The sequence below is a fragment of the Mrakia frigida genome (genome assembly GCF_051309035.1).
Source record: "Mrakia frigida strain ATCC 22029 unplaced genomic scaffold BDY24scaffold_12, whole genome shotgun sequence".
Taxonomy (NCBI): Eukaryota; Fungi; Basidiomycota; class Tremellomycetes; order Cystofilobasidiales; family Mrakiaceae; genus Mrakia; species Mrakia frigida.
In genome coordinates this window covers 651,341-673,489 of record NW_027481269.1, presented here as the reverse complement: position 1 = coordinate 673,489, position 22,149 = coordinate 651,341, and the positions used below count along the sequence as shown (strand labels likewise).

Sequence of the window (22,149 nt, the reverse complement as noted above, 5' to 3'; positions counted from 1 at the left end):
CGCCTACTCTCTCCCCTGCCTCCCTTCCCATCCTTTCTTCTCCCCTTCCCTCTCTTTCTCGCCTTTCTTCTTCTCTTCTGGAAGCTCGCATCATCCAGGGTTACCCGTGAGTAACGAAATGTCTATACTCGCACGGTTGGAAGGAGAGCGAGATCGTCTGAAGCTGACCTCCTTCGATTCCCTCCCTTCCTTCCCTCTCTGTCCTTTCAGCCCTCCGTCTCCTCGCGAGCTCGCCTTCTCTCCTCATGTCGTCCTCTCATCCATCATCGGGAGGTCCTCCGACATCCACTCCTACCACTCGTCGTTCAGCTGCTGCTTCCCAGGCTGCTTCAGCTCAAGAGAACGAATCCAACCACCCCCCTCCTTCGAACTCAACTCCCACCAATTCATCCCATCCAAGATCAAGAAGCGAAGCCATGGAGAGGAGATCAGGAGCTTCAGCTTCCCAAGCTAGTAGTCAAGCAGGTCCCTCGGGAACTTCCTCCTCTGCAACAACAGGAGCCGTAGCAAACGTAGGCGATTGTGAGGTTCTGGCAGCTCGCCTCTTGGATCCTCAGAGTGGTACGTCCCATCTTCCCTTTCTCTCCTCTCACCTGATACATACGGCTCTAACTCACTCGCGCTGACCACCTTCCACCTGTCCTCTATCCTCTCAGATGTCAAAACCAAGGTTCGTCTCGGTTCCTGGCCCCATGGAGAGCTCGTTTCGTCCATCCCTTCCTCCAAGCTGACCTCTCGTCCTTTCCTCCTTCCCTCTCCTTTCCCAGCTCGCTATCGCCACGGATCTCCGAGAATCAGTCGAACAGTTCAGGGACGTGGACTATGGACGCTATCTCGACATTCTCCTGCCAGCTTTCACCGAGGTTCTGCGAAAAGGAACGCCAGTCTTCGTCAAGGACTCTGGAGAGCAGGTGCGACCCTCTCTCTCTCCCTTCCTCCCTTCTCCTCGTCTTCCCTCTCCTTCCTTCCGCCTGAGCTCTACCGCAAGGCACAAACTCCGAAACTGACCCTTGATGTCTCTTCAACGTTCCTCGTGTTCTCAGAAACTCCGTCACACCCTTCTTGAGATCATCCAGCGACTTCCTCACAACGACTTCCTCAAGCCCTTCTCGGATCAGATCATGACTCTCATGCTTCACCTCCTCAGGACGGAGAACGAGGATAACGGAGTCATCTGTATCAAGATCGTCATCGATCACAACCGGTGCGTTCATGCTGTGGTCTCGAAGGAGTCTTTCTGTCGGTCAGGTAGGGGAAGGAAGGACGAAAGGAGGGAGAGTCGCGACGTGCTTTCCTTCGAGAGAATGCTGACCCTTCCCGCGTTTCATCTCCCACAGAGCCTTCAAGGACGAAGTCGAGAAGCATGTCAGGGAGTTTCTCGAGCTCGTCAAGGAGATGTACGGTAACCTCAAGGAGGTTGTTCGAGAGGAGTTTGGAATCGAGGGAGAGGTTCGTTCTCTTCTTCCCCTTCGTCGGTCGACTTCTCGTCGAACTCAGTGCGCTCTGAAGCTGACCGTTCTCCATCTCTTGCCGTTGCCAGCTTCCCAAGACCACCAAGTCTTCCGAAGACGCGTCCAAGACCCTTCGACCGTCGCTACACTCGTTCAAGGTTCTCACGGAATGTCCCATCGCCGTCGTCCTCGTCTTCCAGACTTGGAAGACCATCGTCTTCCCTTACATCAAGGACTACTTCCCTCTCGTCATGGAGGTGAGCTCATTCCTTCCGTTCTTGCAGTCTTCTCGAGATCTCGAGACTCACCATAGCCTCCTTCCCCTTCCTTCAGTGCCTTACGCTTCAAGCTGAGCCTCAACGACGAGCCTACCTGGCTGCAGCGGAGAAGGGAGAACTGTTTGTTGGAGTGTCGGATGGTATCAAGAACCGAGAACTCTACACCGAGCTGATCGTCGCTCAGGTCAAGGTCAGTCTCATCTCAACATCTCCTCGTTCTCTCGACGCGTCCTGATCGTCTCCCTCTCTTCCTTCACAGACGATGTCTTTCCTCGCTTACGTGCTCCGAACGGCAACGGACGATATCAAGAAGCACGCTGCTACGATGGCTGAGGCTAGCATTCGACTGTTGAGGGATTGTCCTCCGGAGTCGGTTGCGAGCAGGAAGGTTCGTCGATTCTCATCCTGACTCTCTTCTTACTCGAGTTCGAGCTCATGTTTCTGTTCACTTCGCTTCTTCCAGGAACTTCTCGTCGCCACGAGGCACATACTCTCGACCGATTTCCGTCAGATGTACATCTCTCAGATCGACACGATGCTCGACGAACGAGTTCTCGTTGGAACTGGTATCACGAGTCAAGAAGCTCTGAGGTACGTTTGACGACCGCAAGAGCTACATCATTTCGAGTTCCGAAACTCACACTCTCTTTCGTTCATTCCCTCAGACCTCTCGCTTACTCGATGCTCGCCGATCTCGTCCATCACGTCCGAGCCGACCTCACCATCCCTCAACTCTCCAAAATCATCCACATCTACTCCTGCTGCCTCCACGAACCAGCCTTCACCTTCGGTATCCAAACCATGTGTGCCAAACTCCTGCTCAACCTCATCGAAACCGTCTGCGTCAAGGTCGACAAGGCCGATTCGCCCAAGTTCCTCCTCGCCATTCTCGAATGCTCGATCGACAAGCTCGCCGCTATCGAATCCATCCACGGTCAGCTCAAGGACGCCTACGGGAAGGGACTGGAGAAGGAGACGCCGAAGGAGGAAGGAGAGAAGGGGAAGGGAAAGGAGGTGGTGAAGGACGGGGAGAAGGGGAAGGAAGGGGTGAAGGAGAGGTCGAAGTCGGTGCCGGACTGGTTGTTGATCGAGAGAGCGAAGCCTGTGCATGCTGTGTCGTACATTGGAGAGGGAACGGAAGCCTACAGTCGAGGTGAGCATCTTTTCTCTATCGATCTTTCCTCCCTTTCGTAGCTTCGAAGTCGAGAACTGCTTCCTGACGCGTCTCTTCTTCTCCTCCCTCCCTTCCTTCTTTTCAGACCTCTACTTCCTCGTCGACGCTCGATACCTCGTCAAGACTCTCCTGCATGGAATTCGAGCCCTCCTCAACCAGATCCGAGTCCTCGGAGCCGCTCCTCCAGACGGAGCCCTCCTCGGAAAGCTCTTCGAAGCCGAGACGCGTCTCCTCGCCTACTACGACCCCGTCAAGGACCTCAAGGACGAGAAGGAAGCTCTCGATCTCTTCTCCCAAATCCTCCTTCACTTCGATCCCCACGTCTTCGCCGAAATCTGGACGACCAAGATGGACTTCTTCATGGAGCAGGCGATCATCAATCATCACGTCCTCACCGTCCCTCAGTCGCTCCTCGTCCCTCTCCCTCCTCCCCAACAAGCCCATTCCAACGGAGGAATGACCCACATCCAGGAGGTCTCTCATCAACTCGTCGCTATCCTCCTCAACTACCTCACCAAGGGACTCCCGACGTTCGGAGATCAGGACAAGAAGCATTCGGCGCTCTCGTTGAAGCTCTTCAAGCTCGCCTTCATGGCCGTCAACGCCTACCCAGAGCACAACGAGCCAGTCCTCGTCCCTCACCTCGCCAAGCTCATCACGGACTGCTTCTCGTACGCGGCCAACGCAACGGACTCGACGATCTACTACTCAATCCTCCGAGCTCTCTTCAGGTCCATCGGAGGAGGTAGATTCGAGGCTCTCTACAAGGAGGTCCTTCCCATCCTCCAGGAGATGCTCGATACGCTCAACCACCTCCTCCTTCACGCCGAACCGGACAAACGAGACCTCTTCGTCGAACTCTCCCTCACCGTCCCCGTCCGACTCACCAACCTCCTTCCTCACCTCGGATACCTCATGCAACCCCTCGTCCACGCCCTCCGAGCAGGTCCCGAGCTCGTCAGCCAAGGTCTTCGAACTCTCGAGCTCTGCATCGATAACCTCACCGCCGAGTTCTTCGATCCGACGCTTGGGCCCGTCCTTCGAGACCTCATGGCCGCTCTTCACGACCTCCTCAAGCCCGTCCCGTTCAACCACCACCACTCCCACGCGACGGTCAAGATCCTCGGAAAGCTCGGAGGAAGGAACAGGAGGTTCCAGCAGGCTCCTCATCTCCTCGAGTACAACATCCCAGCAGCAGTCGACGCGACGATGCCGATCTCGTTCGATGGTCACTCGAGGAACCTCGCCGTCCTTCCCATCGTCGAACTCGCCGTCAAGTCGGTCAAGAGCCCAACCGAGTACTACCGAGCTCAAGCAGTAGAGTTTTTGAAGCAGTCGGCGATGATGATCGCAGAGCAGGTGAGTCTTTGTTCTCGTTCGATCTTCTTCGACCTCGTCTCGTCTCGTTTTCCCTTTTCTGACTTTACTTCTTCTCTTTTTCTTTTCCTTTTTTCCGCTTCCAGGGAGTCCGAGGATCGGAACAGGAGCTCGTCTTCCACCAGACGGTCGAGGGACTCTTCACAGCAACCCTCTACCCTGAGCTCAAGGAGTCGACCATCGCCTTCCTCAGGAAGCTCTCCCGTCACATCTTCGGACTGGAACTTCGTCGAGAGTCGCCGAGTCGAGAATGGAGGCACAACCAAATCTCTCCTCTCACCAACTCGTACCTTGAAGCTACCGCTCTCGCTCTCGCCTCCCTCCCAGCCGCCGAGTTCCCAGCAGGCGAAGCCCTCTTCAAGATCGTCGTCGACGACATCCTCGACCGGGAGGACGTTACGGATGCGATGCAGCAGGACAGGTCGGACCCAGCCATCATCCTCGATTCTCTGTGGACCAAGTTCTCGTCGCTCTGCTTCGAGGAGTCGTGGAAGAGGAAGCTCGCAGGATGCACCGGTCTCTCGGTTCTCACGACGAAGGAAGGGATCTCTCCCCAATGGATCGTCGATCACCAACTCGACTTCTTCAGGCCTCTGTTCTTCGTTCTCAAGGACATGCCCTCGGACCCTCCCAAAGCCGTCGGATTCGTCGTCAAGGTCATCAAGAACATCATCGAGTCGTGTAACAAGGATCTCGCTCTCGCCGGTCCTTCAGCTCGAAGCAAGCTCGTCCAAACGCTCATCCGGGAGTTCGCCAGTACGAACCGAGTCGTTCGAGAAACCTCGCAGTGGTGCATCGAAGCCCTCGCCTCCTACTCGGACATGTCGGTTCACGATCTCCTCGCTCCCGTCAAGGGCCTCCTCCTCACTCCCATCTTCGACAAACCCCTCCGAGCCCTCCCCTTCCCCATGCAGATCGGAAACATCGAGGCCATCACCTACTGCCTCAACCTCCAACCTCCTCTACCCGAGATCGGAGAGGAACTCGTTCGTCTTCTCCACGAGGCCATCGCTCTCGCCGACGCGGAGGATCGAGCTCTCATCGGCCAAGGAGCTCAGCATAGACTCCAAGTCAGCTTGAAGAATCTCAGGATCTCTTGCTTGAAGTTGTTGGCAGCGGCTATGGCTTGCACCGACTTCTTCGTCAAACAGAGTCCCGTTCGATCTCGGTGAATTCGATCTTTCCTTCGCCTTTCTCCTTGCCCCCCCCCCCTCCTTGTTCTGACCTTCTCCTCTTCTCGTTTCCTTCAGCGTCATTTCCGTCTACTTCAAGCACGTCTACTCTGCCACTCCCGAGATCATGCTCGTCGCCCACAACGGACTCCGAGCCGTCCTCGCTCACCAGCAGAAGCTTCCGAAGGAGGTCCTCCAGTCCGGTCTTCGTCCCATCCTCGCCAACCTCGCCGACGCCAGGAGACTCTCCGTCGCAGGACTCGAAGGACTCGCTCGGTTCCTCGAACTCCTCACCAACTACTTCAAGGTCGAGATCGGTCACAAGCTCCTCGACCACTTTAGGACGCTCTCGGAGGAAGGACTCCAGGTCGGAAACTCAGCTCTCGTTCCGTTCGACGACAACCAGGACATCATCCGGATGGTTCGACTCCTCAACGTCATTCGTCTACTCCCCATCACAGCGAATCGATACCTGCCAGAAGTCATCCCTCTCGTCGTCGACGCGGAAACGAACCTTCACCAGTCGGTCCCAGGTCCCTTTACGGAGAACCTCGCTCGATTCCTCGACCGGTATCCAGACGAGGCCATCCCTTACCTCTTCGAGAACCTCAGGAACGTCGAGATCGTCCGAACGTTCAGGCATATCCTCGGATCAGGATGGGCTCCCGACATCATCAAGGAGCTCTCGGCCAGGGCAGGCGACTTGGGAGAAGTCTGCTTCAGCGGGAAGGACGCGTCGCCGGATCTCGTCACTCCAGGTCTCCTCCTCGTCCGAGAGTTGATCGCTCAGGATCCCAAGTGGCTCGTCAACAACACCCCGGTTCTCGATTCGCTCCTTCTGCTCTGGAGAGCCTCGCCGAGTCGACTCGCAACGAGTGGAGAAGGGAGGACGCCTTCGACGACGCAGAGGGAACCGCTGTACATCGTCGAGATCTTCATCTCCTACCTCAAGTACGAGCAGCACGTCCCTCTCCTCTTCGAGGTCATCCGGATCTACACCCTCCACACGTCGGCGGATCTCTCCAGGGTCACGGCGTTCCTCTACGAGAACATCGCCGCCGGATCGTCGACCCAGTTCAAACGAGAGATCCTCACCCACTTCCTCGGCGTCTTCGGAGACTCGGAGGTTCCCTGGGACTTCAAGATGCACACCCTTCGTCTCCTCATCAACCCCATCCTCCTCGTCTTCTTCTCGAGGGACGAACCCGTCTCGGATCTCATCGACCACGAGTTCCTCAACAACGCTCACTCCCTCATCTGGGGAGCCGTCGTCTCCAACGATCGATTCCTCGCCGACGCAGGAGACGCTCTCAAGATCGAGCTCCTCAGGATGTCGACCCTCCTCGTTCAGCACTGCTCGGAGCTCCTCAGCGATCAGAGGAAGGACGTGATCAAGATGGGCTGGGTCTACATCAAGGACCCCGATCCTACCGTCAAGCACACCGCCTACCTCCTCATCTCGAGGTTCATCGAGAACAACGATTGTCCGACGAAGATTGTGATGCAGGTGTGGTCGGGGCTGTTGAAGTTGCCGCCGACGGAGGGAAGGGTGTTGGTCAGGAAGGCGATTGACATCGTCGCACCCGTTCGTCCCATCTTGTCTCTCTGCTTCTTCGTCGCCTCAGCCCTGACCTCTTTTCTTCATCTTGGTTTCACCCTCGTCCTCAGGTTCTCCCCATCCGAGTCGCTCGAGCCGCCAACGCAGCTCACCCTCCTTGGGCCGTCGTCGTTCGAAAGGTCCTCGTCGAGGAAGGCCACTCCATCCCCGTCCTCATCGCCATCTTCGAGCTCATCGTCAGCCACGCCGACCTCTTCTACGAGAGCCGAGAACTCTTCGTCCCTCAGATGGTCTCGTCGCTCCCTCGACTCGGATCTGCAGCGAATTCGACGTCGGAGATGAAGAAGGTTCGTTCGAGTCTTCAGATTCGGTTCCTTCCTTTTCGTTCCTCCTCGAGCTGACCATCTGCTTCTTTTCTTCTTCGGCTCCAGCTGAGTGTCGACATCGCCGAGCTCGTCCTGAGATGGGAGCAACGTCGAACGGGACGTGGAGCATCGAAAGGGGACGTCGACGCGTCTGGGAAGAGACCTTCCGATGGAGATCTTCCCTCGCCGAAACGCTCTCGAATCGATCGAGCAGGAACAGCAGTTTCGACTTCTTCAGGAGGAGGATGGGCTCCAGCAGTCGGTCTTCGGGAATCCATCGTCAGCTACCTCGTTCGACTCGTCTCGACGTCGCCGGAACCCATCGCCAGTCGAGGTCTCTGTAATCGAGCCTTCGAACTCCTCACCGAACTCCTCGGCCCTACTCCCTGGAGCCCAGTCTCCATCAAGCTCAACTTCTTCCAGAGGACTCTCGTCACCGTTCGTTTCCCCTCTTTTTGCATCTCTGTTTCTCGCTCTCTTTCCAACGCTGATCTCCCCCGTCCTCTTTCCTCTTCAGGTCGAGCACTCGGATCAGAACCTCGGAGTCGTCGCCAACTCGGCTCAAGCCCTCGCTCTCATCGCCAATGCGAAGCCGGACGCGTTCTTCATCAGCCAGATGGGACTCTTCCAGAAGCTCCTCGAAAAGAGCATCGTCGGCGACCACTCCATCCTTCACGACAGCCTTCGACCGATCCTCGAGAGGATGTTCGAGGTTCTCCCGCCACCTCGAGCTGCTTTGGACGAGCCGGAACCCGAGGAGCTCACCATCTTCCGAGATTGGGCAGACGGAACGATCGCGGAGGGACTCAAGACGGGAAACGGACTCAAGGGAACTCTCTTCATCCTTCAGTGCTGGTCGAAGACGCGCTCGGACAAGATCGAACTCTACTCGGGACCCCTCGTTAAGACTCTCAACAAGCTCGCCAAGGATCACATCTCTCCCACTCCTCATCTCAACCATCCCCAGCAGCAGCAGCAGCAGCAGTCGGCGCCGATATCGGATCTCGCAACGACCGAGCTCGTCCTCTCCATCCTCGAGCTCTGTCGACACCGCGTCCAGGATCTCAAGGACCAACGTCGATGGCTCCTCTCGGCCTTCGTTCAACTCATCGAAAAGTCGTCGAGCATGCGAGTCTGTCGATTCGTCCTGGAGATGCTTCGAGGCTGGGTCATGGATTCCCAGGAGGCGTTCCCAACTCACAAGGAGAAGGCAGGTCTTCTCATGAAGATGGTCTGTTTCGACAAGAAGGACGATCCCAAACTCCTTCTCGAGTACCTCCAACTCATCTACGACATCTACAACGAGCCCTCCCTTCGTCGAACCGAGTTGACGACGCGACTGGAAACGGCTTTCCTCCTCGGAACTCGAGTCTCGGACCCCCACCTTCGAAGCAAGTTCATCGACCTCTTCGACCAGAGCCTCCCTTCCTCCCTCGGCGGTCGACTCCAGTACGTCCTCGCTTCGCAGAGCTGGGAACCTCTCGCCTCCGGCTACTGGATCCATCAAGCTCTCGATCTCCTCCTCGGATGCGTCGACGCGGACACCCCTCTCCTCCCCTCCCTCCTCACGAAGCCAACGGTCGAGGACGCTCCCAAGGATACCCTCCTAGCCCTCATGAAGGAAGCCAAGGTCGGAGACTACCTCTCAGCAGCTCGTCGACTCCTCCACACCGACGACGAGGTCGCTCACAAGGTCTGGATCTCGGTCTTCAAGACGGCGTGGGCTACCCTCTCCAAACCTCATCAGTCCGATACGTCTCGTCACCTCGTCGCTCTCCTCGCCAAGGAACACCACCTCAACCAGATCGACATGCGTCCCAACGTCGTTCAAACCCTCCTCGAAGGAGTCCTCGCCAGCTCCCCTCCCATCGTCCTCCCTCCCTTCGTCGTCAAGTACCTCGGAAAGTCTTTCGACGCCTGGCACACCGCCATCGAGCTCATGAACAACTCGCTCTCGCTCGAGCCTGTTCGTTCGGACGAAGGACTCAAGGACACGACTCGAGACGGACTCGCTGAGCTCTTCGCCGACCTCTGCGAGGACGATCTCTTCTACGGACTCTGGAGACGTCGGTCGGTCTACGCGGAGACGAACGCAGCTCTCTCCTACGAGCAGAACGGGATGTGGCCGATGGCTCAAGTCATGTACGAGACCGCTCAAATCAAGGCTCGAACGGGAGTCCTCCCCTTCACGGAACCCGAGTACTGTCTCTGGGAAGACCATTGGATCCTCTCGGCTCAAAAGCTGCAGCAGTGGGACATCCTTACCGACCTCGCTCGCTCGGAGAACAACCACGACCTCCTGCTCGAATGCGCTTGGAGGTTGTCGGATTGGGGATCGGTCGACCGAGAGACCATCGAATCGACCCTCGCCGCGGTCTCGGACGTCGCTACTCCTCGTCGGAAGGTCTTCGAGGCCTACACCTGTCTCATCAAGGCTCAGTCGCACCCGGAGAAGAGTGGAGAGTTCGTCAAGATCCTCGACGAAGCGTTCCAGCTCTCGATCAGGAAATGGGTCTCCCTCCCGAAGGCGATCACGATGGCCCACGTCCCTCTCCTCCAACTCTTCCAGCAGTACGTCGAGCTTCAAGAAGCATCCCAGGTCTTTGACTCGCTCGCCATGACCAACGCTCAAAACCTCGAGTTCCGAGTGAGCCACGACCTCAAGGGGATCTTCACGACTTGGAGGGAACGCCTTCCGAACTTCTGGGACGACATCAGCGTCTGGTCGGACCTCCTCGCTTGGAGACAACACGTCTTCTCCGCCGTCACGAAGGTCTACGTTCCTCTCATCCCTCCAGGAGAGACGGCTACCTACGGATACCGAGGATACCACGAAACCGCCTGGATGATCAACCGATTCGGACACGTCGCTCGAAAGCATCAACTCCACGAGGTCTGCGCCAACGCTCTCAACAAGATCTACGCTCTTCCCAACATCGAGATCTCCGAGGCGTTCCTCAAGCTTCGAGAACAGGCCATGAGTCACTACCAGAAGGCCGACAAGCTCGCCGAAGGACTCGAGAGCATCAGCACGACCAACCTCATGTACTTCGCTTCCGCTCAAAAGGCCGAGTTCCTCACCCTCAAGGGAATGTTCATCGCCAAACTCGGACACGACGACGACGCCAACCAAGCCTTCGCAGCCGCCGTCCAGCAGGATCTCAACCTTTCGAAGGCATGGGCGGAATGGGGACGATTCAACGACAGGATCTTCCGTCAGAAGCCTCTCGATCCGACGTACGCCGCCAACGCCGTCTCGTGCTACCTCCAAGCCGCTGGACTCTACAAGAACAGGAAGACGAGGAAGCTCCTCGTTCGAGTCCTTTGGTTGCTCAGTCTCGACGACGTCTCGAACGGAATCTCGAAGGCCTTCGAGTCGTACAAGGGAGAGATGCCGATCTGGTACTGGATCACTCTCGTTCCTCAGCTTCTTCTTTCCCTCTCCCATCGGGAGGCGAGACACGCTAGGACGATCTTGATGAAGATTGCGAAGATCTTCCCTCAGGTGAGTTCCTCTCCTCTTCGTTTTCGCTTTTCGTTCGAGAGCTCGAGACGCGTCTGACTTTCGTTCGATCTTTCTTTTCCTTTTTCCTTCTGCAGTCGCTCTTCTACCAACTCCGAACGACGAGGGAGGACTTCGAGGGAATCAGGAAGCAGCACATGATTCAGCTCGCCAGGGTGAGGGAGAAGGAAGCAGCAGCTCAGGCAGCAGCAGCAGCAGCCCTCGCCGCCGCCAACCCTCCTCCTCCTACCTCCGACGCGCCAGCTTCCTCGACGAGGAGTGCTACCGGAGCCGACGCCTCAGCTACCTCGGACCCTTCAGCAGCTCCCGACGTCCCTCTCCCTCCTCCTTTGGCACCCAACGCGTCGGGTCCTCGACAGCCGTGGGAGCTCGTCGACGATCTCCTCAACATCCTCAAGACCGCCTTCCCTCTCCTCGCCCTCTCGATGGAGAAGATGGTCGACCAGATTCAGACCCGAGGAAAGTGCCCGTTCGAGGAGGACATCTACCGATTCATCACGGCTCTTCTGATGGACGGAATGGCTGTGAGTCGATCGTTTTCCCTCCTTTCTCGTTCAGAGGAAGCGCAAACTGATTCGTCGTTCCTCTGCTCTTCCAGCAATACATCTACCGAAGCGACAAGATCAACGACGACGGAAAGCTCAGCCCTGCAACCATCGAGAGCGTCGGTCGATTCGCTCAGAACGTCACGTCTCATTCCAAGGATCTCCGAGTGAGTTCTGCTCTCAGCTCTTCCATTCCCTCAAGCTAGTTCTTACCCGCCCCCTTTTCGCACCAACAGAAATCTCTCGAGGACGATCTCATGTCGGAGGTCTACCTTCGAGACTACGTCAGGAAACTTCAGCGTTGGCGAGATAAATACGAGCTCCAACTGGATCGTCGTCCTCGGAAGCAAGCTCTCGACCAAGGACACTGCTACCTCTCCGAGTTCCATCACGGGAAGTTCGACGAGGTCGAGATCCCTGGACAGTACCTCCAGGTTCGTCTTCCTTCGTCGAATCGGTTCTCTTCGAGCTTTCGTGAATCTCCTCGCTGACTTCTCTTCCTCCCGTCCCCTCCCCTTTCACAGCACGTCGACAGCCACAGCGAGTTCGCCAAGATCGCTCGGTTCTCTCCTACGGTCGAGCTTGGTCGAGGCAATGGATTCTGCTTCAGGAGGATCACGATGGTCGGGCACGACGGAAGCCACCATACGTTCTCCGTTCAACTTCCCGCTGCTCGTCACACTCGAAGGTTCGTCTTTCTCTCTTTCTCTATCCTGATACACTCTCGAGCAGTCTCTGACCTCCCTTTCCCCCTTTCTTTGTCTTTTTAAAGAGAGGATCGAATCAGTCAGATCTTCCGAACGCTCTCGACCGTCCTTCAAAGCAGGAAGGAGAGCAGGAAGCGAAATCTCTCGTTCCATCTCCCGGCAGCCATCCCTCTCGCTCCTTCGCTTCGACTCCTCGAACTCGACAACTCGTACAGCTCCTTCCAGGATATTTACGACGCTCACTGTCGGGAGAAGGGACTCTCGAAGGAGGATCCTATCCTTCACATCACGGATCGATTCAGGGCTCTCTTCGACCCTTCGACTCAGGCGGTGAGTCGAGTTCGTTCCTCTCTTCGACGCGACTTCGAGTACTGATCTTCGGTTCTTCTTCCTATCTAGGTCGGCTCTTCGGAGTACGTCAACCTCCGAGTCGAGCTTCTCGACGAGGTGGAGACCAAATTTGTCCCCAAGACGGTGCTCAGCGACGTGAGTTCTTCGTCTTCGACTTCCGACCTTCGTTTCGACTTTGCTGACTCTCCTTCCCCACCTTCTTCAGTACATGATCCGGCTGATGAAGACCCCGAGCGATCTCTTCCTCATGAGGAAGCAGTTTACTCTCCAGATGGCTTCGGTCACCTTCATCTCCTACGTCGCTGCTCTTCAACAACGAACTCTTCCTCGGTTCAACATCTCGAAAGCGACCGGTTTGATCTACATGAGCGAGCTTCTTCGTGAGTCTCTCCCCTTCCCACATCGTTCCTTCATCGATGCTGACCTTTCTTTCTCTTCTTCCTACCTTTTTCAGCTTGTGAGTTTGGGTCGAGATCCGATTTCGTCCTTTCGTCGAGTCCTCAAACCCTGACGCGTCTCCCCTTTGTTCTTTCCCTCAGCCTTCTCGACGAAGTTCGACCAGCCTCCTCTCCTTCACAACGACGATCCGGTCGACTTCAGGCTCACTCCCAACATACAGCACTTCATGACCCTCACGGGAATCGAGGGAATCCTCACTGCTTCGCTCGTCGCCATCGGTCGAGGTCTTTGCCAGCCTGAGGTGAGTCGCCGCTGCTCCTCTCTGCGTCTCGTCTCTCAAATCTGGGGCTGACTCTTCTCTTCCCTTTCTCTTCTTTAGTTCGACCTGGAAGAGCAGCTCTCCCTCTACATGAAAGACGAGGTCTACCACATGATGTTCGTCTGATCGTATTCCTCTTTCTCTGCCCTTTTCGTTCCCTGACCTTTCCTTCCTTTCTCTTCACAGCAACGTCCTTAAACGTCGACCTTTGGAGGACATGGCCTTCAGGAACCTCGTCTGGCAGAACGTCGACGTCTTCACCAACAAGGTCAAGGTCATCTCGTGCCAGTACGAACGCGATCGAGTGAGTCCTCGTCTCTCTTTCTCTCGAGCTCCCCGACGACGCTGACTCTCCTCCTCCTCTCCTTTCTCTCCTTTCTTCCAGGGCAAGGGAGATACTCCAGTGACTCAAGCTGTCATCACTCTCATCAACAAGGCTACCAATCGTCAGAACTTGGCTCGTCTTGCGGAGGGCTACTGCAGTTTCTTCTAGGTGTCTTTCTCGTTCCGTTCCATCTTCGTTTCTCTTGCTCTCTCGTTCGTTAGCTTCTCGATCTTTACGCCCTTCACGTCTTTTCTCGTTTCTTTCTTTCTTTCTCTCTCTCTCTCTCTCTCTACTTCCCTTGCATTTCGTTCTCGTTTCTTGTCGTTCACGTTTCCTTCTTACTCTACTACTGCTCTCGCTCTTTGCTGTTTGTATCTCCAATGCCTCTTCGACGCTCAAAGCTCATCTCACTCGAAGACAGCTCTCCGACGCGTCCCACTCGGTGACCTGTTCGTGATTTCTTTCACAGAGACTCTGGGAGTTTATAGAACGAAAACATAGCTCATAGCTCGAATCGCTCATAACGTCAACGAAGTCTAGAGATCGCAGGCCGTGCCCACTCTCTCCAACTCCCTCCCTCCTGGAATCGCTCCCTCTAGACCGTGTTCTTCTAAAGCAACAAAAGTAGCTTAGAATTGCTGTGAGAGAAGAAGCAAAGGAGAAGAAAGTCAGTTACGAAGATCTCGACTGGTGGGAGCGGCCTCGAGAGGGAGAGAAGGAAGGAAGCGACGAACCATGGCGTGAGGAAGGTCTCCCTTGGAGAGACCGAACGAAGCCTTGAGGTATCGTCCGAGGTTCTCAACCTTCTTGACGGCAGCGATGATGGAAGCATCGATGTCCTGAGGAGAGTGAAACAAAAAAGTAAACACCAATCAGCTCGAGTCTTCGAGCTCGAAAAGAGAAGGAACGGGAAAGACTCACCTTCTGCTCCTGCTTCCTCTCGGCGGAGAGTCCCTCACCTCCCTTCTTCTCGTTGAAGAACTCTCCCTCCTTGTCGGTGGTCTTGGCAGACTTGGCCTTGGAGAAGTAAGAGTCGGTAACGGTAGCGGGGACCTGAAGAGAGACAGAGAAACAAAAGCAAGGAAGGAGAGGTCAGCTCGCCGTTTCTTTCGTTCGACCTCGAGAGCAAAGGAGAGCTCGAGAAGACTCACCTTGACCTCAGAGATGTCAAGCTTGGTGGAGGTGGAGATGACGTAAGCCTGTCCAACTCGTCGGAGGGGAACACCGTTGATGGCTCGGGGTCCAGTGACGAGCAAGAGACCAGAGTCGAGCTGCTTGAGGAAGACAACTCGCTTTCCTCGGTATCGTCCGGCGAGGAGGATGAGAACGGTTCCGGGGGTGATGGTGGGTCGGAGAGCAGTGGGCTGAAGGTAGGAGAGATCGATTGAGATGAGGAGTGCAGAGCAAGGGGAGGAGTGGGAGGAGGAGGGAAGGAGGGAAGGAGAGGAAGGAGGTCAGAAACGAGAAGTCGACGTTGAGCGTCGACGAGACGAGATGAGCGAAGATAACGAGATGTACGAACCTTGGCAACCTTCCTGTTCAACTTGGGGGCTCGGACATCCTCGGAAGGGTAGTACTTGGAGGCCTTGGAGGTGGGGACGAGACGAGTCTCTCCGTTCTTTCCTCCTCCGACCTTCTTCTCGACGGTGGCGGGGGTCTCCTTGACCTCGACGGGAGCCGACTTCTTGGGGCCTATATGTGATCAAGCGAGAGGATGCGAGAGGATGGGAAGAGATGGTAGATGAAGGCAGGGAAGGTGGTGGTTTCGAGTGAAGGTTGGGTTGAAGGTGCGAGGGAGGGCGAAGGTGAACGAGGGAGGAGGGAAGGTTGATGATCCAGGATTCAAGAGGAAGCAAGATGGCGAGAGTGGCGAGCAGGGTACGAATGGATAGAGGTAGGTGAGGAGAGATGGGAAATGCATGGAGGAGGTGAGAAAGAAGGAAGGAAGGAGGTCAGCGATGTGAGCTTCGAAGAGAAGGGAAACGTCGAGGAAGGGTGATGAGGACTGACCCTTGTAAAGAGCTCGCTTGGCTCGGACGGCCGACTGGGACTTAGCACCGATGTGGGGAGCGAGGTTGGCCATTCTGTAGGAGAAAGAAATAAGGGTTTACAGTCAGTTTGGGAGGTTGAGAGGCGAGTCCAAGGGAAGGTGAGGTCTTCAACGGAATCCGACTGAGGGTGCGTCCCTGACCCTCCTTCTTCCACCCTTCCACCATCCATCCCAAGACCTCGCACCAACTTCTGCTTCGTCCATCCGTATAGAACAGACTCCGCTCTATCCAACCATCCTACTCCCGACCCTCTCCGATGAGATTCCCACCGTTCAACGAGGGTGAAGGGGGATGGAGGAGGAGTCGAGGTTCGACTCTCCGATCCCAACAGCGATATCTCGTTTCCTGAGCATTCCTTCGTCTTCGTTCTTTTGCGAGGGGTGTCGAGGGGAGGACGGGCCGGCAATGAGAAGAGGAGGAGGGGGGATTCACTTAAACTGTTGGTTACTTGAGGAGAGGGACGGAGGGAAGGTGAGCTCTCGAGAGCAAAACCTCGCAAAAAGTCCACAAGGGGGCTCTGGACGCCAGCCGGTTTTCGTTGCGGGGTAGGAGAGGGTTGATCTCTGGCAGAAGTTGGTGAGGAGTTCAAGCTCTTTGAGACCGACGACCTCGTTCCCTGCTAGACGTTGGTCTGTAGAGGGAAGCTTTGTTTGAGATTTTTCCAAGTGCGCCCGCTCCCGAAACGAAGAAACCCACGTCGCCGTTGAACTTCGTCTTCTTCTCACCACCGGACTGCCTCTTGACTGAGAGCCTCAATTACCTGTCCCGAGGATATTCTAGGGCCTTCAGGTACTCTCTCTGTGAAGGAGGAAGGTTTGGAAAATATCAGGAGGGTCGAAAACAAAAGGAAGAGCTGCGAGGCTGAACGTCACTCCTCGTCCTCGTTGTTTTTCTTCGTCCCTGCTCTCTCACTTTCTCTCGCACGCACTTCAGTTCTACAAGAATGCTCGGTATCAATCTTACAACTATTCTCCGCTTCCTATTCCTGATTTCATGCTTGCATCGAAGCGTGAAGCGGGTGCGACGCGTCCCATCGAGCCTTGTTGCGACGCGGTTTCGCTCCGTTGCTTCGACAGTCTGGTAGAAAGTAACTATATATTCACCTAGATGTACGTACACGGCTTAGCCTGAAGCATTCAGTGCAAGTATATCCCCTCCCAAACTTCTATGCCCTTCATCGAAACGTCCCTCCAATTTTGAGAGGAGGTCCATCGAGCCTGTAGATTCCAACTTTGGTCTTACGACCGTCTCTGCGTCGGTACAAAGAGGCAGCCTGTGAGGCTTAGTGTCTCACCGGAGACGAAGGGAAGAAGATCAGAGAGAGAGGAAAATCGAGAAAGAGAGACGCGTCGGTGAGTTTTGATCTTGCGAGGAAGGGAGAACGAGAGGTCGAGAGAGTTGGTACGTAAAGTCATGGAGAATTCGAAGTAGAAAAAGGTGTACGATGCTAAGAATGCGACGCGGCTGAAACGAAGGGGAGCGCAAGAGGAGGGAGAGTTCGTGGAAACGAAAAGCGCGATGGAGGTCCGTTGAGAGTCCAAAAAAGTGTAGAGCAAGAAGAGAAAGGGGTGTTAAGGAAAGTAGTAGGTAGCTATGCAAGAGTCCAGAGAAAGAGAGAAAAAGGAGAGGGATCACAGGCGTCGTCGTCTTCGAACCTCAGGAGTCTCTGTGGGCAAGACCGGCTCGACGACGTCCTCGACGACGACGCTTTCCGTTGGTGTTGGTTCCAAGGGAACGACGACGCTGGCCGCCGTGGTTGTTGGAACGACGGGAGGAGCGACGGCTGGAGCGCCTCCCGTGCAAGCAGCGAAGTCGGCGGGGACCACTGCTCCAGCAGAGTAGGTGCTGAAAGAAAAGAGAGAGAGGTCAGCTTCGAGATCTCGAAGACTCGAAGACGCGTTGATTTACTCACTCGGGATAGGTGCAGCCTTCGATAGGAACGTAGGCGAGTCCTCGGTCGGTAGGGTTGGTCCATCCAGATCCGATGGTGGTGGTAGCGGTGGGTCCAACGACGGTGGCGGGCGGAAGAGTAGCGATCTGAAGACGAGGAAAGGAGGTTCAGCGACGACGCGACGGGGCGTTCGATTCGAGAAGACTTCGACTCACGGCTCCAGTCGCAGTGCTGTTCGAAAGAAAGACGTCAGTAAATTTGGGCGAGATGGAGAAGAGGAGTTGAAGAAGCTCACTATCGTGGAAGGTTGGCGACCTGCGAGGAAAGACGAAAACGGGTTGAAGCGATCAGACGAGTTCGAGAAGCGATGATTCGAAAGATACTCACCAGTCCATCGATGTTGTTGAGAGTTGCTGGTGGCCATGGGTAGAGAGCAGCGTCGGCAGCATCGACGGCTCCGGTTCCAGCACCGATGGACGCGGGAGGGAAAGCTGGAATTCGAATCGAACGAAGGGAGGAGAGGATCAGCTCGATTTGCTCTCGTCTCGATGGAAAGCAAACGAAGGAGTTGATGAGCTCACTTCCGTCGAAAGGAGTTGATGAGCTTTGAGCAGCGCAGAGTCCGATGGCTTCTCGAGGATCCGCAGGAATCCACCCGTGCTCCAAACCGAGCTGGAGGAAGAAGACGTCGTTCGAATCAGAACGAGACGAACGCTCGGGCAGGGGTAGAGAAGATCTGAACGGTTTGACTCACTTGGTAGTGCCAGTCGGGAGATGCAGAGTCTGACGTCGAGGAGGAAGAAGGAAGGTCAGAACGAGCGAACGAGAGACGAAAGAGTCGAGATCCGAGCTCACATCCTCGAGTCGTCGAAACTCCGATCTTCCAAGTCCAGAAGAACCAGTTCTGAGTAGCGTCCATGAACCTCAGCGCAACTTGCCTGACGTCGGCCTGAAAGAAGAGAAGAAAGAAATCAGAGTGAGCTCGACGCGTCGAGCGAGGTCTTCGTTCGACTTCTCGATCGCTCGAATCTGTCCTCGTTCACTCGAACTTACAATCCTCTGAGCATCCCAAGTCTGCCAGTCTTCCCATGCCTCGCAGACAGTAGCTCCCATCTGAGATCCGGACTCTCCAGCAGGACCGATACCTGTCGAGAGAAAGAGGGAAGGAGGTCAGGCCGGAAGCGTCGAAAAGCCTCGATGGAGAAGTCGAAATCGGGACTCACCGTTGAGCCAGAATCCACAGTCGGTCTATGAGGAGAGGACCGAGGCAAGAGATAGTCGAGGAGTCAGCGAGAAGTCGAATCAAAAGGACGACGTTCGGCCTTCCTCGACGCGAAGAGACTCACCGAAGCGGCAGAGAATTCTCCTCCGATGGTGGGTCCATGAGCGGACAGCGACGTGTTAATTCCAGCAGCTTGTCCACAGGGTCGAAGGAGCTTCTCGGCCATGCTGGTCGAAAGGACAGAGGCGAGAGGTCAGTCAGAACGAGGTAGTCGAACGCGTCGAGAAGAGGCTGAAAGCTCACGTTTGAGGCCAGACCGTAGGGTCGAAAGCGAGGTAAGGGTGCTGAGAATGAGAGAGCGAATAAAGAGAGTCAGCCAAGAGGAACAAAGCACGGGAAGAAGAGGACGACGAACCGAGTCGATGATGAGACGATCTGCGGAAGGAAGGTAATCTGCGAACTCAGCGGGTCCTTGGAATCCATCGTGGATGGCGATGTAAGGTCCGTTTCCAGCACCAGTCCCGCTGTGAAGAACGAGACAACGGCTCAGCGATGAGTCGGACAAAGAACGAGAGAGCTCGAGGAGGAAGGATTCACGTGGCGTCTCGGATGGTTTGCAGAGCCTCGAGATAGAACGACTTGACGGGAGCTTCTCCGATCTCAGCCCACAGGATCTCGTTGACGATTCCGAAACTGTTAAGAAGGCAACGAGAGAGAGACAGAGGACGGTCAGCAAGAACGAGAGGCGACGAGGGAAGGACAAAACGAATCTTCTCACATCGGCACGACGTCCTTGATTTCCGGCTGAGAGATGAACTCTGCGATGGTTCGAAGGTACGAGAGGGTTCTTTCGGCGTTGGCGATTCCCATCACTCCGCTCATGAACCCGACCGCTGCGAAAGACAAGAAGAGAAAAGAGGAGGCGCGTGTGTCAGTGTCGTTCGACGCTGATCTCTTCGCTTCTTTCGCTCTTCAAGAGCTTGTAGACTCACATCCGACTCGTCCAGAATGGTTCTAGAGTGATGAAGGAGAGGAGAAAAAGGAAAGAAGCGAAGGTCAGAGCTGGATCGAGACGAGCCGATTTGAGAAAACGGTGGTCACCCATCCGTTCTCTGGAAGAAGAAACGAACGATACGGGTCAGCAAGATGAGTCAGAACCTGAACAGATAGACGTGTACTACTCACGAGACCCAGGAAGAGCGTGGAGATCCAAGTTGATTCGAATACCGTACTTTCGAGCCCAGGAAATCTGTTCGACGAAAGAATCAGGGTCAGCTTTCGAACGGAGTCGATCATTCTGTGTATCCAAGATCTTGATAGACTCACAGCTTTCAGGAAGTACCTGAATGGAGCCGAAGAGAGAGAAACAGAGTCAGACGAGGGAGAGTTCGAGGACTCAGAAGACGAGGCTCGACTCACGTCCACGAGACCCGAGGAAGGAAAGTCTCGTCTCCCATCGTTTCGATAGCCCAGAATCCGATGGGACTGATATAATCAAGAAGACGGAAGGTCAGTCGTTGTCGAAGAACGGAAGAAAAGGGAGAGAAGGACGACGCACATTCGAACGAAGTTGAGTCCGGCAGCAGCGATTTCCATAAAGTCACGCTCGGTGATGAAGGTCTCGTAGTCTGAGGAGTGAGAAGAGTTCCAGTCAGCTTTCTGGAACCGAAGAACGAAGAGGAAAGGGGAAGAAGAGAGAGACGAACGTTCGGTCATCGCAGCCGTAAGATTCGCTCCCATCGCAGCGGAAAGAGTGTACTCGTCGACGATAGCAGCAGCTCCTGGAGAAGTGCTAGCTCGCCACTGCTCGAAGATTCCAGGGCAGATGAAGGGTTCCAGAACGAGCCAGCCACCTGAGGGGAGAGGGAGGAAGAAGACGAAATGAGCGAAAGAAAAGAGGGATAGACGCGTCGATATCGGACGTTTCGCAGTGGGAAGATGTGATCAGGACTGACCAAGATTGACCTGTAGATAATTAAAGGCAAGACAAGGCCGAAGGTCAGCGAGATCGAAGGAAGAAGACAGGAAAGGGGGAGAGGGAGGAGGAGAGAGATCGAACGAACCCCGTGAATGATATCCTCTCCCCAAGTCCAAGTCTCTCCGATCCTCGGTACCCAATCCTGAGCTCTCCCTCCAGCGAGAGCTCCCGTCTTCGCACCGACTGGGTCGTTGGGATCGTAAACCCAATCTCCTCCAAACGTGTTGTTGTAAACGACCTCGTCGCCGTTGTCGAGTCGAAGGAGCGATCCCGTCCTTCCGGTAATGGCGAGTTGACTAGCAGAAGCACTAGGAGCTGCTGAGGAAGCCGTTGTGGTAGAAGAGGTAAGAGAAGAGGAGGATTCGGTCGTCGTCGAGGGCGCGTCGGCGGCGAGGGCTGAAGAGTTTCCCTTCTTCGACTGAGTGATTCCGACGGGGATAGCGACTGCGAGAGCGATGACGAGAAGGACTGCTGAACCGATGAGGAGACGACGTTTCGTTCGAGGTTGCATCCCTCCTTTCGAAGGGTAGTTGAGGTCTCGAGGTCTGTAGCCTTCCGACGCGGCGAGATGAGAGGGCTGCGAGTCCAAGAGCCAGAGAAAGACGGGAAAAGAAGGTCAGCTTCTGAGAGAACATGCACAAAGGAAGCTTGGGAGAACCAAGAGAGGACAAGACTCTTGGGGTGGGGGTAGAGAAAGAAAAGGGAGGAGCCGGAGATCGCGCGAGAGAGGAACGAGGGGAGTGTTGTTGCTCTGCTTTCCTCTCCTCCCTCCCTCTTTCCTGCTGTAGTTCCCTTCTCGACATATACAAGTTTTTCGGCATCTTTGAGACCAGCCCCTCCTTCTTCAGATCATATCCGAAGAAGAAGAGAAATCCTTCCCTCTCGATAGAATTGAGAGCGAGGTCCTTCCAGAACGGTGACCACCGAAGAGGGAGGAGGAAAGAAAACAAGAGCTCACCTCGTAGTGTCCAGCAGGAGGACTTCCTCGTTCAGGAGTAGTCAGAGGAGCATCAGAATCGACGTGGTTGTATCCAGGTCGAGTAGCCGACATCTTGGTAGAGGGAAGAAGAGGGTGGCGAAGGGGATATGAGAGAGAGAGAAGGAAGGAAGGAAGGAGGAGGAGGTCGAGCTCGAGAGAGGGAAGATCGAACGACCGAAGAGGAGGAGAAGGAGGGAGGAGGGAGAGAGGTATTAAGGAGTTAAGAGGCGAAGGGAGAAAGAAGAGAAAAGGGAGAGTTGAGGTGGAGAGGAGAAGGTCGACGTTGGAAGCGAACAGATGAAAGTTGGAGGAGAGAAGAGACAGAGCAGGGAGGGAAGGAAGAAAGGGTCAGCTGCCGGGAGGATAGGGGGCGTTTTGTTTTTGTCTCTCAGAAAATCAACACAGGTTTTCCCTGAAGCCTCCTTCGAGTATCGGGTCGGAGGTTCTACAGGTGAGCTTGTATCGCGGTCCTCGAGAGGGAAGC

At 55.4% G+C, this 22,149-nt stretch overlaps 3 protein-coding genes across 3 annotated transcripts; 1 reads left to right on the top strand and 2 right to left on the bottom strand.

The window, feature by feature from the left end:
* Window positions 1–245: 245 nt before the first annotated feature.
* TRA1 (histone acetyltransferase TRA1) lies at window positions 246–13,712 on the top strand (the record flags this gene model as incomplete). The annotated part of the gene is made up of 27 exons (XM_076643335.1): window positions 246–561; window positions 657–670; window positions 768–911; window positions 1,044–1,204; window positions 1,338–1,449; window positions 1,541–1,708; window positions 1,785–1,919; window positions 1,989–2,117; window positions 2,193–2,320; window positions 2,395–2,882; window positions 2,989–4,262; window positions 4,367–5,448; window positions 5,531–7,037; window positions 7,121–7,357; window positions 7,442–7,813; window positions 7,893–10,880; window positions 10,976–11,422; window positions 11,497–11,610; window positions 11,680–11,877; window positions 11,968–12,131; window positions 12,216–12,480; window positions 12,550–12,636; window positions 12,707–12,881; window positions 13,041–13,201; window positions 13,280–13,335; window positions 13,406–13,523; window positions 13,605–13,712. The coding sequence occupies 27 exons, from the start codon at window positions 246–248 to the stop codon at window positions 13,710–13,712; spliced, it is 11,148 nt and encodes a 3,715-aa protein (XP_076497553.1).
* A 313-nt stretch (window positions 13,713–14,025) lies between these two features.
* BDY24DRAFT_386780 (60S ribosomal protein L6) lies at window positions 14,026–16,054 on the bottom strand. The gene is made up of 7 exons (XM_076640150.1): window positions 16,028–16,054; window positions 15,555–15,628; window positions 15,067–15,236; window positions 14,696–14,908; window positions 14,466–14,597; window positions 14,279–14,383; window positions 14,026–14,182 (listed from the first exon to the last, which is right to left on the bottom strand). The coding sequence occupies exons 2-7, from the start codon at window positions 15,625–15,627 to the stop codon at window positions 14,174–14,176; spliced, it is 702 nt and encodes a 233-aa protein (XP_076497552.1). The 5' UTR covers window position 15,628; window positions 16,028–16,054; the 3' UTR covers window positions 14,026–14,173.
* A 1,449-nt stretch (window positions 16,055–17,503) lies between these two features.
* On the bottom strand, window positions 17,504–21,909 carry BDY24DRAFT_350640 (glycoside hydrolase family 5 protein; the record flags this gene model as incomplete). Its single annotated transcript, XM_076637705.1, has 24 exons — window positions 21,645–21,909; window positions 20,772–21,263; window positions 20,664–20,673; window positions 20,415–20,561; window positions 20,267–20,336; window positions 20,128–20,193; window positions 20,035–20,050; window positions 19,894–19,957; window positions 19,810–19,820; window positions 19,701–19,722; window positions 19,487–19,601; window positions 19,306–19,401; window positions 19,124–19,232; window positions 19,012–19,052; window positions 18,833–18,935; window positions 18,710–18,734; window positions 18,540–18,631; window positions 18,342–18,435; window positions 18,241–18,269; window positions 18,068–18,158; window positions 17,874–17,977; window positions 17,782–17,801; window positions 17,702–17,717; window positions 17,504–17,632 (listed from the first exon to the last, which is right to left on the bottom strand). Exons 1-24 carry the CDS (start codon window positions 21,735–21,737, stop codon window positions 17,504–17,506), a joined length of 2,055 nt encoding a protein of 684 aa, XP_076497551.1. The 5' UTR covers window positions 21,738–21,909.
* Window positions 21,910–22,149: the final 240 nt, after the last annotated feature.

Excerpts from the sequence above, each read along its gene's own strand:
- BDY24DRAFT_386780 (XM_076640150.1), bottom strand. The coding sequence starts at position 15,627 with ATGGCCAACCTCGCTCCCCACATCGGTGCTAAGTCCCAGTCGGCCGTC. Across the intron at positions 15,237-15,554 it reads CAAGCGAGCTCTTTACAAGG|GCCCCAAGAAGTCGGCTCCC; the intron begins GTCAGTCCTCAT and ends GATCACATATAG. Across the intron at positions 14,598-14,695 it reads TTGACATCTCTGAGGTCAAG|GTCCCCGCTACCGTTACCGA; the intron begins GTGAGTCTTCTC and ends GTCTCTCTTCAG.